Source organism: Perca flavescens, chromosome 8, assembly GCF_004354835.1.
Source record: "Perca flavescens isolate YP-PL-M2 chromosome 8, PFLA_1.0, whole genome shotgun sequence".
In the NCBI taxonomy this organism is placed as follows: domain Eukaryota; kingdom Metazoa; phylum Chordata; class Actinopteri; order Perciformes; family Percidae; genus Perca; species Perca flavescens.
In genome coordinates this window covers 12044300-12060729 of record NC_041338.1, presented here as the reverse complement: position 1 = coordinate 12060729, position 16430 = coordinate 12044300, and the positions used below count along the sequence as shown (strand labels likewise).

The 16430-nt window shown below is 41.0% G+C and overlaps 1 protein-coding gene across 1 annotated transcript in view; it reads left to right on the top strand.

The window, feature by feature from the left end:
* The first annotated feature begins 1761 nt into the window (after nt 1-1761).
* The window catches only part of LOC114560365 (protein arginine N-methyltransferase 8-B), a 36850-nt gene continuing 22181 nt past the window's right edge, over nt 1762-16430 (top strand). Inside the window, exons 1-3 of the mRNA XM_028585690.1 lie at nt 1762-2353; nt 12259-12498; nt 14660-14815. Coding sequence (XP_028441491.1) covers nt 2285-2353; nt 12259-12498; nt 14660-14815 — 465 coding nt within the window. The 5' untranslated portion in view covers nt 1762-2284. The remainder of the gene's footprint in view (nt 2354-12258; nt 12499-14659; nt 14816-16430) is intronic.

Below are 16430 nucleotides of genomic sequence, written 5' to 3'. Positions count from 1 at the left end.
TGATTGGTCAGAGAGAATCGTCACTAGTACGGAACATCCTGCACAAACCCGTCATTTTAAAAATAGCCAAGCTTCTGTCAATAGGGATCTCAATTTTTTTTATTCACTCGACCCAGATAAAAAAAAACAAAAAAAACAACAACAACAGCATCACGCAAAACTGCGTACGCCATACAATTGACGAAGTGCAGATGTTCCTCCGTTCGGTTGCTGATGAAAAGATTCAGTAAGATGATGTCACAACAGTTTCACACGGTGTCGCTATGGCGATCAGCTAAAAGTCCTGCCCACATGTGTTCTATCTGCAGCGGAAAAACGAAAAGAGAAAAGTTACTGGTACCGAAAAGGTGAGTGGAGTCGAGTCGAGCGGAGCCGTGCCATGCAGTGGAAACAGGGCATTAGTCCTGTATGCTTGCAGGCAATGTACATGCCTAGCCTTTGTATCTGTCATGATTATTTGCCCAAATATACAGTTTACGTTGCGTAATGGCACGAGGTATGGGTAACGAAAAGAGCATCTGGCCAGGTTCCCATCCTGGTGCCTGCTTACTGCCTGGAGACTGTCTGCCTAACCTCTTTACTGAATAATGTAACAACTGGTGAGTGGTGTGGGTGGCAGAGAGGGACGGCCTCTACTCAAAATAGACTCCGTTGCAAAAGGAAAAAAAGCTTTAGAGACAAGATACACTAGCACACGCTTGGTTGGGTATAAAACAGTTCTGACAGCAGTGGATGGCAGTCTGTGGTCATTTATAGAACCGGTGCAGTATGGGCCCAATCATGGGTGTTATAACTATTAGGATATCTCAAGAGACCATCCTGGTTAAGGCAGGGTCAAGTAAAAAAAACAAAAAAAGCATCAAGGCATCAAAGAAAAGGGTGTATGCTTGTGAATGTGTGTGTGTGTGTGTGTGTGTGTGTGTGTGTGTGTGTGTGTGTGTGTGTGTGTGTGTGTGTGTTGAGGTTGTCCTGGTTCACCCCTGGAGTGAGCAGAGCAGGTGAAGCATGTAACATGCGTGCAAACAGCAGCCAGTTCTGACACTGCCCCTACAGCCAGGGAGACAGGAGTGGTCACTTCTCTCTCTCTCTCTCTCTCTCTCTCTCTCTCTCTCTCTCTCTCTCGCTCTCTCTCTCTCATTCTCTCTACACACACACACACACACTATCTCTCTCATTCTCTACACACACTCTCTCTCTCATTCTCTACACACTCTCTCTCATTCTCTACACACACACTCTCTCTCATTCTCTGCACACTGTCTCTAATTCTCTACACTCTCTCATTCTCTACACACATACACTCTCTCTCTCATTCTCTACACACACTCTCTCTCATTCTCTGCACACTGTCTCTCATTCTATACACTCTCTCATTCTCTACCCACATACACTCTCTCTCTCATTCTCTACACACACTCTCTCTCATTCTCTGCACACTGTCTCTCATTCTATACACTCTCTCATTCTCTACACACATACACTCTCTCTCTCTCATTCTCTACACACTCTCTCTCATTCTATACACTCTCTCTCTCCGTGTGTGTGCGCGCGTAACCTGAGCACAGAGCGTCCTGGCTTTTCAACCACCGCGGAGCCAAACTCCAACTTTCCTCTGGGCAGGCTGGAGGATGGAGAGCGGGGATAAATGAAGCGAAGAGCTGGAATCCAGAGGAGCTCCATATAAAATGAAGAGCAGAGGGGGGGTGCATCAGTGGTGGCATGTGGTAGCCTAATAAGAAATTCGCAGATTTCTGTGCATGTTACTCAGCGGCAAAGTCTTTCCCCTCTGAGAGACGAGCGGCGGAAGCGGTGCTATTTTTAGAAACAGTGTTACCGTAGAGGAGTTAATCAAAGTGGGGCTTAAAGCAGTGTTTTCAGGACAATCTGCTGCTTTCACTGCTGCAATCTTCTGAGACTCCTATCTGCGCTTGCTGTGTCATGGGGACAGGACGATGCATTTATATCAATCTTATCTCAGCTAGTGCCAAATGATGCCTTATTTCCCTCTCATGCTCTCCAGGAAAGCACACCGGGGGACGGCAAACTTTCGCGCCATGGACTCTGCACTTAATTGCAACAGCTGCTGCAATGCTTTTGGGACCTCGTGTAGTTTTGTGTCTTTTCCGAGTCTTAGGATTTTTAAAGAACATTGCAGTTTGGGATGTGAATGAGAATTAGTATTGACTGAAAGAGCTACGGAGAAAAAAAATCGTTGAGGCGCATACGGGTTCCTCATCCTCCTCACTTCCTTACAAAGTGTGAGCACCTGTTTTTGCCGGCTCCTATGGGAATTAAGCACTCGTCCCGCTGCATGCTCCTCAGGAGAAAAATGGCGGAGTCTGAGAGCACCGAGGTAAGTGTGAGAGTGACACCTTTGGCATTTCAGAAGTCAAAATGAGGGTGCTCTGTCAAGAGTTCCAAATGCCTCCATGTCTGCAGCGTTGTGTCCTACCTTTACGTAGAAGTCGCACCTCGGACAAAATGCGACATACTGTCCGGATAGCGAGACAACAGTCCGGGTGATAGGACAGGCTCCATCTATGCAGGGATGTTTAGCCCCCCCCCTACGATAAAACAGGCATTGTGTGCAGAGCAGGCGCGAGGCAAGTGAGTATATTTCCAACATCGAGTAGCCTACACTTGGAAAAACAAGCCACGTACCTCCCAAGGTTATAGTGTGTTCTGCAGGGGTTTCAGAGTGATTCCACTTTTATTTAGAAGACAGGACTCTTACCCTTACAACATGACCAGCTGACCACCCGTCCTCGGATAGGGGGGGTCCCTCAGACAACGTCTAAATGTGTTGGGATAAAGGCAACCCGTTTATAAAATAAAAAAAGGCACATGATGAGGCTGAACGGGACAGGGTGTGCTGCGCTGAGAGCAGAAGAAGTTGCGCTGTCCACGGTACTGCAGGAGCAAAGCGGAGGACGCTGGGACTTGATGTGTGGACTGGAGCAGTTTATCGAGGAAAAGAAGTTGGAGCTGAAGACACGATGCGTCAGTGGCTTACGAATCTACATTATAGGCTCCATATACAATGCACCATTTATCTTTGACCGTTAAATTACATTACATGTCATTTAGCTGAGGCTTTTATCCAAAAGCCATTTCCAATTAAGTGCTTTCAACCTTGAAGGTACAATCTCCAGACAGCAAGAAGTAAGTGCAAGTGCATTAGCTTTAAATAAGCCAAACTACGAAGAGCCATATGAAAGTGCAGCTGTAATTTATTTATTTTTTGATTTATTTATCTGAGCTCATTACATCATATGTAATTCTGGTCTCCTGGCCACTCCCCTGGTAAACAAAAAATCAGTTGGTTATAGAGCATTCTCTTACTGTGCCCCTCATCTGTGGAATGGCCTACCCCTCCATATAACAGAAGCTCACTCAGTTGACATTTTTAAATCTAGATTGAAAAACCAGCTCTACTCATTTTATTATAGCCAACCATAACGCGCCATCCTTTCTGCGTCCTTCACAAACAAACCTTTTTCACTTATTGTGTTATGTTGCTGGTTTTGTATTGTTTATTATATCTGCTTTAATGCTGTTCAGTTTTTGTTGTTGCAGTCTGTTATTTCTGTGTTCCTTTACTCAGACCATGTCTAATGGGGATTTTACACTAAATGTTATTGATTTGATTGATTGATTTGAAGCCCCCAAATACTCATTATTCTTTTACATCTCATTATAGAAGTCATCTACTGTAGCTTTGTTATTAACATCAGAGCAGAGATGCTCACAAGTCATTTTTTGGAAGTCCAAGTCGAGTCTCAAGTCTTTGAGGTGGCAAGTTCAAGTCAAGTCTCAAGTCTCTGGCCATCTGTTCTGTCCCTAACACTATATTGTTAAATCTTATGAATTCAAAGAATGTCCTGTCAACCCAGTCTCATGGCAGTTCGTGAAATGGTCACGTTATGTAATCTATTGATACGTGTTCACAAACAAACCTTTTTCACTTATTGTGTTATGTTGCTGGTTTTGTGTTGATACGTGTTCACGTATCAATAGATGTTTTTTCGTGGTGGCTAGCACGAAAATGTAAACTAAGGTATTTAAATGGAAAGCATATGTCGTGGTCACAGCACGACTACGGTAGTGAGTAGTATGAAATGCCGTAAATCCGTGTAAGGAGGTTGGTTGGGGGGGTGGATGGGTCAAACAATTCCGGACTTTTACCCCGAAGGCCGGGGATCGCGTCCCATGTGTGGCGTTTTGTTTCCCCGTTAACCGTCCTGTTATTGTTGACAAACGACAAAAACGTCCCTGTGAGCACGTATCAATAGATTAAAAATAACGTGTCCATTTCACGAACTGCCGTGAGACCGTGTTGGTCCTGTAGCTACCATCCATACAGTACAGTATCAAAATCCGTTATAGGATAACTTAGGGCTGGGCGATATGGACCAAAAGTCATATCCCGATATATTTTGGCTGAATATCGATATACGATATATATCCCGATATTTTTTTTCCGCAAAGTGAGAGCAAATGTTCAGTCAAAGCCAAAATCAAATATGACATGTCACAAGTAGTTTCATAGAGACAGTTGCAAAATCAAATAAATAATAAACCGGTTTCTTCACCTGGTTCATGATTAAATGCTCAGCTGTTCAAATAATAAAATGTAAACCTAAATACTGTATAACAGGAGTACCTTTTTTGAAATCAAAGCTCCATATTTGTGATTCGTTCCAAAGGTCAATTAAGCTTTTGATATTAATATAATCTACTTTGTTCAAAATGTAATGCCTCATGCCTGTAAGCCTAGGTTTATAGTCCCATTCTTCCACTTGATACTGCTTCCACTTAAGTAAACTAAAAGATGAACTATCGACTACAAAACAAAGAAACTAATTAATGTGTTAATACAAAGAATATTTATTATGATCGGTTCACAGATCTGAGTTCAAACGGAAACTTCACCCTTCTGAACTAAGAGTTTCTGCTTCAAGGTGAAGTTTAAAACAGACTGAAATGTCCAGGCTCATTCCTCCACTATTTATTTCTGTATGTATTTATGCGTTACATGTCATTTTAACGGGCACTGAGCTCCAGATCCTGCAGCTGCAGACGGTCTCTGCTGCCCCGCTGTAGCTTCTCTCCGTCCGCCTGCCGCCGGCAAACTTATTGGAACTTTCCGCCGATATCGACATACAGGTCGTCCTGGACTACGTGTAAGATCCTACCGATCACCACTCTGTCTTTGGCTGGTCCGATTTGGATCAGCGGGGACCGGCGCAGCAGCGAGGCAAAGCTGTGTTTTTCCCGGGGGAAGAGACGCTGCGGCCGGCCACGGAGCTCTCCGCCTCCCGCTGCCGCCGGAGCTCAGGTTGCTGGTCGAAGGCGGCATACATAATCATAAAACACATTGTCACCTGTTAAATGTTATTCATTGCTGTTTGTTCTTTTCATTTCCTCTATCAAACATAATTAAGCAGTACAAAAGTCCGGCATCTTTAGCGTTGATCTGAATGCTTCGCACCCCTGTTCCAAGATGGCGGCGGTTTTGACGTATGTTTAGAACCTCAAGGCGACATCTGTGTATATATCTATGGGAGCAAGGATCACATTTGAACTATATCGATATATGCGATATGGTCTAATTCCATATCTCATTTAAAAATATATCGATATATTTTTAATATCGATATATCGCCCAGCCCTAGGATAACTTTATGGGGTCTACTGCAATGCAATCTGAAGAAATACAAATTAAGAACTCTGTTTCAATTTCATAACTGTATTTTTCAACATTTTGGTATCTGCACCAAAGAATGCATGTTTGTCTGTGTTACTAACTGGCTGCAAAGCCCAACCTCATCATGCGTTACATTTTTCAGTGTTCAAAGTGTGAGGGAAACATCTGTATTGAAAGTTAATACACCAACCATGGTGCAAGCATGAGAGAACTGATACTTATGCGTATTGCTATTTAACAACAACCTGGTGTTAACCTAAGTATGTCACATCATATGGATACAACTACAAAGATACAATTTGCCTGTTCCCAGCATCAGCACAACAGCTTGTTACCTGTGACGATATATGCTAAATGTAACGTCGCTTTCACATTAGCAAGTGACTGACCTATCTGGGTGCGTTTTGAGATGCCTGATGAAGTCCGAAGTTATTGAAAGCAACACTAATGACAAAAGGCACAACTCCGCGAGGACTAGGCATCGCCATTGTCAATGCATTTATGTGAGTGCGTGCACGTAAGGCATAACGCATGCATTACGTTGCACATTATGGCAAAGGGCAGGGGACATGCAGCTCGTCATACGTCTCCCCGACGTATATGCGCCAATAAAAGAAAATAGAAATACATGAATGAATTTATATTTAAAAAGCAATAATTGCATGAAAAGAGGTTGTTGAAGAGTCTCGGCACTTGAGTCCGAGTCAAGTCTGAAGTCTTTTGGGTCGGGTCGCAAGTCAAGTCTGAAATCAGCTGTTTGTGCGACTTAAGTGCGGCTCGAGTCCGAGTCGCGGGGCTCAGACTTGAGTCCCCATCTCTGCATCAGAGCACAACATAAGCCTAGTGTTTTGTTGAGTGCAGTGCCACATCTGTATTCACAGTGTGACTGGATACTAAAGAAGCAGTGCTGATAAGTAATGCTTAAAAGATCCAAAACACCCTGTGAAGTTGGAGTCTCATGTACATTATTCATTTAACAAAAAAGTTACCTCAAAGCAAGTTTGTTCATGGGAAAAGCCTTCCTCAAGCTCTCAACATTTTATCAATTTGCTCATGTCTGAGGGCAGCAGGCACCTCTTACATTATGGTAAGAAGACACTGCCTTTATGGATGGGTCTGTGCCCTCCGCTGCTCTCTGCTGCTTTGGAATATTTGTGTTCTCAGAAGCACCTACAGTAAGTGCCATAATGGCAGAGGACCAAAGTGATTCTCTTTCCGGACTGGGATGCTGATTTCCTTTGACCTTATCACAGAAAAACGCCTTACCTACAGTAGGCCATTATAGCCTTTTAGTCATCTATGTGGTACCTCTCTCCAGACATGCATTGAAACGCTCATTTCCTTTCAGCAGACATAGTTTACTTTACAAATCCACCTACTGACGTTACCACTGATTTATGAAACAGTTCATAAACAGGCATCATCTTTAAGGTACAAAATGACTGTATGTCCCCTCATAAGTGTCAATTGAATGCCCTTCTCAAATAACAATCCTCACCTCTGTGTAAGGAGGAGGATCCAATCTGAAATACAAGCCCAAATGTGTTTATCTGTCTAGGGGGTCAGAGGCAAGGATGTGTGCCACCCTCTCCTTCCTGTGTAAGCATCTCGGTTACACTCGCTGCAGCTGCTCTCCTCTGACCGTACTGCCCGACCAAGTCTACTTCAATCTTTCCGTTAATGAAAGATTGAGCAATTTTGTTTTTTCTGCGTTGCAACTTATAGAAAGTCCTGATCGATTCTGTATTAAACTTGGCAGCCTTAATCACAGATTCTGTGGCCCTGTCTTGTAATTATTGGCTCTTTAAATGTTGGCTTGGAGCCAGCTGTTCATCAAATCATGCTTTTGTTTGCTTTCACTGTTGGAATTTCTTTTAAAAGATGCCAAGATTTCTTATCATAACAGTTGAGTATGACTTTAGATCAGTTGCTAAATGGAAACATCTGTTTGTCTTTTCAGATTAAATAAATGAAGTGATACATCAATAAAAACAGGCATCTCCAGGCAGCTATAGTAAAGTCTCCTTGATGATCCAAAAGATTAACATAACATGTTAATTATAATTATATCATATTAAAATATTTATATCATATTATTCTACTATTACTGTGAGAGATATCTCTCTCACAGAAATAGTAGGTTAATATGCTGCACTGTACCAAGTGCTCCCTCTTTAGATCTTCATCATGCATGGCTTAAAGGATTAAGAGAAGTTCAACAGTTGGGCTTTCCCTTTTAATTACAAGTTCCTCGCAAAGCGTGAGAGCTTTTATATTTAGCAATTAATCAAAAACTGTGCAAACTTGACCAAGCAGAGTCTCTCAATGTTCTCATGTTCCCTGCTGTAATGCTCAATGAAATCCTGGCGGTACATCAACTACATGTTATTTGGGTTGAATGTTAAAGCTTTAGTGTGTAACTTTTTCATATTAATAAAAGTCCGTTACATTCAAGCCATTGCAGAGGTTTGCTTGTTCATTAACTTAAAGCCCAACCTATATAAATTATTGTTCATGCTATATAAGTATTTCTTAACCATAACTGGTCACTTGATTAATGTATAATAATAATGAATAAGCATTACTAAACCATAATTAAACAGTTTGTAATGCTCTTTGATAGCCTTATTGTAAAGTTGAGAACATATGCACATTAACTATCAACTGATTAATGTATAATAATACTGAATTAGCATTACTAAACCATAACTAAACACTTATTAATGCTCTTTGATAGCCTTATTGTAAAGTTCTGAACATATGGACTTTAACTATCACTTGATTAATAATAATATGTAAATTGAGACAGGTAGCTAGACTGGTCAACTGGTTCTTCAGCTCAAGGGGAGGAAGCTCATAGACATTGCCAAGCAATGTAAACAAGCGGTTGACGCTGATGAAGCCATTTTGAAAAAAGTACAGCAGTTGAAAGAGATTCAAGAGCTTCTGCCAATAAAAAAAAACATTAAAATAATTTGCCTCATGCAAGCATTTATATTTATATAAAGTTATAAAGTGACACAGTTCATGTTAAAGTTAATTAATACCCAATCCTAGTAATTGTATAGACCACTGTAATGTTTTCTTTATGATTCATTCCTTTTGGAGGCTCTTTAATTTTATTAGAAATGGCAATTGGCAAGTGGCAATTTGTAGTTAAATTGTTAACATACATTTTGTATAAAGAATTGGTTTTTCATTTCATTTATGAGATACAAACGTTTGGCTCGAGGTCATGGTGCAAAGGACCCTAGGGTGAAATTACTCCGAACCATCACTTTAAGTGATGATTTAGCAGCACTATTTTGCATTTATCAAGTGTAAGTTAAGGTGCATATGTTCTCAACTTTACAATAAGGCAAAGATCATTAATAACTGTTTAATTATGGTTTAGTAATGCTTATATAGCATGCACAATATCTTATATAGGTTGGGCTTTAAGTTAATGTCTACATGAAGACAAAGGAACAAGCAAACCTCTGCATGGAGACTATGGAGTCTTTTCACTGACCTCACCCTCTACCAAAAGTAAGTCATACGTTGGAGGATAGTGGACAAAAGTATGTGGACAACCATAACCCGTAAATAAACAATTAACAGTTTTCTCATAATGAGATGGCTTGGCTGTGAACCTTAAGACATACATGCTATCAAACATCTTTATCAACCACCTAGTAATATTAGAAAATACCTTAATTGAAAAGTAAACCCTTAGTTGATGTTATCAAGAGACATTTGTTAACATTTACCTATTGTTTAATATTGAATGATTAACTGTTAAGTGATGCTTATTATTGTAATAGTTAGCTGTTATTTCCAGTTAAGGTTTATTAGTACATTAAATAATGTTAAAATAGACACCTTAGTTAACTGTTATTAACAGTAAGTCAGAGCGTATTACTGCATTAACTATTGGTAAAATAGACACCTTAGTTAACTGTAATTAACAATTAGTTAAGGCATTAACTAATGGTAAATAATGCATCAATTAATACCATAGTTAACATGAACAAACATGAACATTGTTTATAAATGTGTATTAGACACCCTATTTAACTGTAATTAACAGTTAATTAATGAGTATTAATGCATTAAGTAATGCTAATTAATGTACCCTTATTGTAAAGTGTTACCGTGTTGTCCGGTGACTTTCCCGCACAGAAACTCAAGTGAAGGTAATTACCTCTTCTCAAGAGTCCATCATGTTTTTTTAATCCTCCTGTCCTGTCCATGTCCTCCATCCTCCATGTAGCTGCTAGAAACTACATGTAGGAGGGGTGGGGGTGGTTCGTGATCATGTACGGCTTGTATTATGTGGACGCACTGACAGTGCTGTTGTCATTACTTAGAATTCCTCATGAGGGTGACAGAAACTACGCACTATAGCTATAATCAGAAATTGTATTAGTTTGTATGTACAGATGCTTTTTCACTAAAATCAATTATATAAATCAACTTCAAATCCATTAAAGCCAGAGAGAAGGCAGCACTTAAATTATAATTACTTAACTATTGCGGTTGAATTTCCATACAAATTTGGCTTTACATTTTGCATGGTTTAATTATTAATTTATTTGGTTAGTCATGTTTAGATATTAAATCTATAGTTAGGAGACTCACACTAAGCATGTAGCAGAAGGCTAAATGGGTAGCTATGAAATGAGCTGTCATTCACAAGATATGAGAGTCTTCAGCAATGCTAGCAGCTCAATAAATAGGGACAGCAGGGCAAATGCAGGGCTTTGAGCAAATGCTAACATTGACATAACATTTGCTAATTAGCTGTGAACACAACGCACAGCTGGGGCTGATTAATTTCGTAGGTATTTTGGTCATCAACCAAAGCCAAATTACAATCTTGACTTCCTGATGGCACTAGAGAAAAATTTCATGACAACCCATCTAATAGTTGTAAAGATATTTCAGTCTGGACCAAAGTGGTGGACAGACTGACTGGCTAAGAACGCTTCTTCAATGCATCATTAGTGAATATCTGATATGTAACTGGCCCAGGTCAGCTTTACTGTAGTCTCACTTTGCCAGACCGTCCTCCAAAGCGCGCTAAAGGAGAGTCTGGCTACTCCACATAGCATTTGGGGATGGGAAAACGTGCTCTGGTTTAATGGCATTTCTTTAAACCAATCAGAATTGTCATGGATGGCACCAAGCATCGCACAGAGCTGCTGCAAAAAAAGAAAAATAACAAACTTCAAAGTGAAGTTTAAATTGTGACAATTATCTTAACCTATTTGAAATCATAGTTTTAGAATTGGATGCACTTTTGAGGGTTATTGTAATCTCAGCACATAAAGAGATTTTACAGGTTTTAATCCAGCTCTGCGTCATCTCTGTGTGGGCAGTGTCTTTAGATGAACAGTGTCTGACTTCCCTTCGTGGTGCCAGTGCACAGAGCAGCCGATGTCTGCCAAGATCTGAAACGCGGCATGGAGGTCAGCAGAGATCTCGGCAGACCCCGGCTGCTCCATGCTCTGCAGTCACAGAGGAATGCCACACACTTCACACTGCCCACACTACCATGACCCAGAGCTGGATTTAAATCAGCAAAATATCTCTTTAAGCTGAGCATATTTCTACTCTCCATTACCTCATTAAAGACGATTATAAAAGCTGAATGGCCTCAGATTGAGGTGAAGATGTGGCACAAAAACTGAAGATCTGAAAGATACAGTAGCAAATCTTAAAACATGCAACAAATGGTTTAAATTCCAGCAGCAGCATTGTGTCAGGGTGTGCTGCAAGATCAGACTGTATGATTGCAAACTGAAGAGACATTTGTTTTCTGATGGAGCTTGTCCTATACCTTTATTCGCTGTCCTTCGACACAAGCCTTTGAATTTTACTTTTTTTATTGCTTCTTTCAGGTTAAAAATGTAATCTACAGATGCATCACTGATAACACTCCATATTTCCATCCACCTTGCCAATTATTTATCATTTTATTTTTAGAAGGCTAAAAAGTTGGAATGAGAATACACACCAGAATGGCTTACTGCTCAAAACTGAGATGCAGGGAGTCCATTTCTCCATCTCTCTCTCTCTCTCGCTATCTCTCTCTTGACACGAAACACACACACACACACACACACACACACACACACATGCACACACACTATGACTAGACCTTCCCAGCTGGCCTTAGAGGTGATAATCATGGCGTTATTGGTGTACCGTCTGTGCAGAGGAGAGCTTTCTGGTCATCTCTGCCTTCTGTTGACAGACAGGCTGACTTCATGTCAGTAATCAGAGTATTCTCCAGACTCAATAGACTCTCTGGACTCTGTGAAACCACCAGGCTGCTTCGTGGAGTAGACTGACAGATGAGCTGAGAGGGATGAGAGCAGATTACATTTTTGAGTGGAATGGCTGATGAGTCTAAGCCAGTTACTGCCCATGAATCCAAACCACACAATGTGATGCCAAGTTGCTGTTACATCCTCGTTTTGTTTCTTACTCAGAAAGTGGTTTGATTAACAAAAGCCCAGATTCCTCAACCTCAATCAAGTGTTTTTCTTCTTTATCTCTCTTTGTAGCAACCACAGCCACGGCCAATCCGTATAATTCCATCCCAGTCGGCACAGCCCACCTCGTTGCCCAAGCCGGTGCCTTCCATCCAGCACGCCTCACGGCCTCCTCTGCCGCCACACACGCCCCATGCTGCCAGCCTTCCCAGCTGTCCTGGGCGGGGGAAGATGTCCAAATTTCTAAGCCCAGAGGAGATGACCTCACGAGACTACTACTTTGACTCTTATGCCCACTTTGGTATACATGAGGTATGCCTGCATGTCCTACAGTATGTTTTTCTGTTTTCTTGTTTCTGTGTGTTTTTTTCAGGGATAATTAGACAGATGTCCAACATGATGACTGTTTTTGGCCAAATATTCTCAGGAACTAAAGTCGGGAACTAAAAAACATCCGTTTGCACATTCCTGTTTGCATTACCACCACAAGCTCCGGGACTCTTGTACTGCCTGTCGTTAACACTTGACCTTGTAAAATATGCATCTTCCTTCAAATACTCATTGTACATCAGATCAAGCTCTGCATATGGTGTAGCAAATACAACTCTTACATGACAAATATAGCCATATTTATATTGCAGTGTAGCATAACTATCATAATGCTAACAACTTATTTTTCACATTGCACAGTATGTTGCTGTTAGATATCTAATGCCAATTAATGAACACAAGTTATCCATCGCATTGTAAACCTGGGTGCAAACACAACTATGTCTGGAGATACAGTGGATCAAAACTAAACCATGAAATATCCCTGCAAGATCGACTTGTAGTTTAAATGGACAGTTAGGTTTGCCTTTTCACTTCCCCATAAGTGGCTCAGATAATATAGTTAAACGCAGACTTCCTGTTTGATCTGTGGTGTGGTTTCTCCATTCACCTTTAAGACAGCTGCTTTGGGGCGCCCGGATAGCTCAGTTGGTAACGCAGGTGCCCATATATAGAGGTTTACTCCTCAATGCAGCGGGCCTGGGTTGTACTCCGACCTGCGGCCCTTTGCTGCATGTCATTCACCCCTCTCTCTCCCCTTTCATGTCTTCAGCTGTCCTGTCAATAAAGGCCTAAAAATGCCCAAAAAATAATCTGAAGAAAAAAAGACTTTTTTCTGCCAAAGCAGAAAAGCTGCTTTGGCTTTTGATCTTCGTAGTGAAGCATGGGGATGAAATGTCATCATAACCAATAGGAGTAAAGGCTATATTACAAGTCTAAGTTGTATCTTTACAAATTTTCCTTTAAATAAAATCTATACCATTTTTCCCATGGGTTTTTGCCAATGTTTCCGATAATAATTTGAAAAATTAAGGGCAAAAGTTACTAAAATCTGTAGACCATTCCAACTAAACCCTTGATCATACTCCAGGAGTAGCTGACCCTCACAGACTTGGGCAGATGACAAAATGTACGTCATGCGGACCCCCATGGCCACAACTTGGCCTTTGTTGTCTGCTGACGTTGTTCTCCATGTGGCTTTTACCTTAGCTTCTTCTTTTTCTTTCTAGACCTCAATATTATAGACTCCTCTATTGTGTGTTGGCAAGGCACTTTAATGATGCTCCTGTGTGACATTTTTCCTGAACTGACCCTCCCAGCCTCCTCCTGCGCTGTACTACCCAAACAACCTATAACAACCAAATCCCATATGTCATAGACGGTTAGAACCATGGGTGGGGTTACAGTCAGCCAATCCCATCAAAGGACATGAGATCTGAACCCTGCATGAGAGGATATTTCTGGGAGGCTTACCTCTTACTTAGCTTAGCACTACACTCTGGAATTGATGGAGAATGCTGGAGGACTGGTGCAACTTTGATGAAGACATACTTCAATCTTAAGCAACAGTGAGCCGTTATTAAACATATTGTTTAAAAAAACAAAAATCTTACTTTTTTTGTGTCTCATATTTCCAGTATTCAAGATGATACTCGAAGCGTTCTACGTGGTTAACTTTTCTATCAGAGTTCAGCTGCATTGTAAGGAGAGGAGGCAGAATGTTTAAAAAAAGATCACGTTCCTCTAGTGTGGCCTGTGAGATGAATCTTTGATATTTCTTGGAAAGTAGGTCAGGTGTAATTTTTGTGTCATTTCTAAATATTCTTCACACTCACACATGCTTGCACTCGGTAAGAAATGCAGACAGGCTGAGCCTGGGAGGCTCATGGGGCGGCTTATTCGGAAACACCGCCTATGGATTTGAATGTAGAACCGTACGGCTGAGACGTGATAGAGTAAGATTACGGGGGGGGAGGCTGCGTGTTATTTGTCACCGCTCCACTGCGGAGATTACAGCAAATCCAGATTCCCATTGTCCAGCCAATGTTTTCTAAATCAACAAAACCAATTATAACTCCCCGCAGGGGTTAGCTGTGTCAACATCTTCTTCATATATTTTTTTTTTTGTCGTATGCTAATCCAGGAGATGCTGAAGGACGAAGTGAGGACGCTCACCTACAGGAACGCCATGTACCACAACAAGCACGTCTTCAAGGACAAAATAGTGTTGGATGTTGGAAGCGGGACTGGGATCCTGTCCATGTTCGCGGCCAAAGCGGGGGCAAAGCACGTGTATGGGGTAAGACGTGTTTCCTTTCAGTGGAGCGTCATCATGCTGAACCATCAGGCTCTAATCACTGCAGAGCCCAGCCTGACAAGCTGCTCACACTGTTTGCATCTACTGTAGTTAGTTAGTTTTATTTTATTTCTGTGGCATGCCAAACATTTGACACCACCAACAAGACACCACTATTTAATAGGAATCTTCCGGTCTCACATACACAAATCATGTGGAGAAATCGTCTGAATAACAAAAAACAAAAATAAACGAAATAAATAAAAAAAAATATATACATACAAACTAATATCTACAAATCATCTCGGTTTTTGCTCTTGTTGCACATACAGCAAGCTAAAGAGAGTTGCCAACTTAGCAACCTTCTCTCTATTTTTAATCACAGCAACAAATGTAACCATTGTTCTTGACTAAGTTTATTTTGTAGACTTTCTCAAGATAACTAGCTAATGTATGTGTTTCACGTGTGTACAGCCATCTCAGTCTATCTAGAGTATCATCCAATAATTAAAAAATCAATATCTGTTTTTACTGTATGTGCATGACCGGCTCTCTGTGTATAGGTGTTAAACATTTTTCCTCAGGCTCCGTATAATCTTTCAAAGAATATCCCGTGTGACAGGCAGGTGATAAAAGTGTGCGGCCTCTCCGGCAGGTTGACAGCCTCGTAGTCGTAGCGGTTTAAGAGCACTTTCTGTTATCATGTACTGGAGCAGAGGTAATTGCCAGTCGGGGCATGTCTGAGAATACATGCTGGATACACACCACCAGTTTGGGTTAACCACATGGAACTTATTTTTGCTCCCGACAGTGTGTATTTGCTTCAGGGGGACGAGTGATTAACTTGGAAATGCCAAGAGACTTGTTCTGAGCTACTTGTTGACAATATATGTGTCTGTGTGTGTGTGTGTGTGTGTGTGTTTGTGTGTGTGTTTGTGTGATTTCTTGCGTCTTATTTGTTTTCCTTCCCTCTTCTGCTGTCTCGCTCGGTTCCTCTATCCCTGTCTTTGTACTTTAAACCGAAATATCACTTCAGTTCCTTTTCCTTTACCTCACACTTGCATTTTTCTATGCATCTATCCATCTGGGAAAGATTTATCCACATAAATGGGTCTAAGAATTCAGGGATTTTGTGCACATTTGACTTAGATGTTCTCGGTTTGAGTTCTGCACCACTGCTCAACACCTTTATTGTACCTAAAGCTCATAAAGATCCATGTGAGTGATGGGCTTGTGAGGTGGAAGGACTGGGCTCTGGGCCAACAAAAACATCACTCTGTCATATGGACCTCGTTACATAAAAAGGAAAAGTGATAACCTCTATTCTGGCTCCACAGAGTACCCATAAAAGACAGCTTGCTGCTGAATTCCATATGTATCGGAGCCATATAATCATGAAACACTGAGCCCACAGGTAATATAATGTATCGTACATCGTCAACAACTAATTAGTATGAATAACATCTAACAAGGGTTCCTTATTGGGTTTGTTCTTTTTTATTTTGCCTGAATATTTTTCTCCCTGATAACGTTACAAAAATATCAAATAATGTTAAAAAAAATTGCCAGTGCCACACAGATGTCTTCTTACTTGATAGTTTTATTTCTTAAGGTGCAT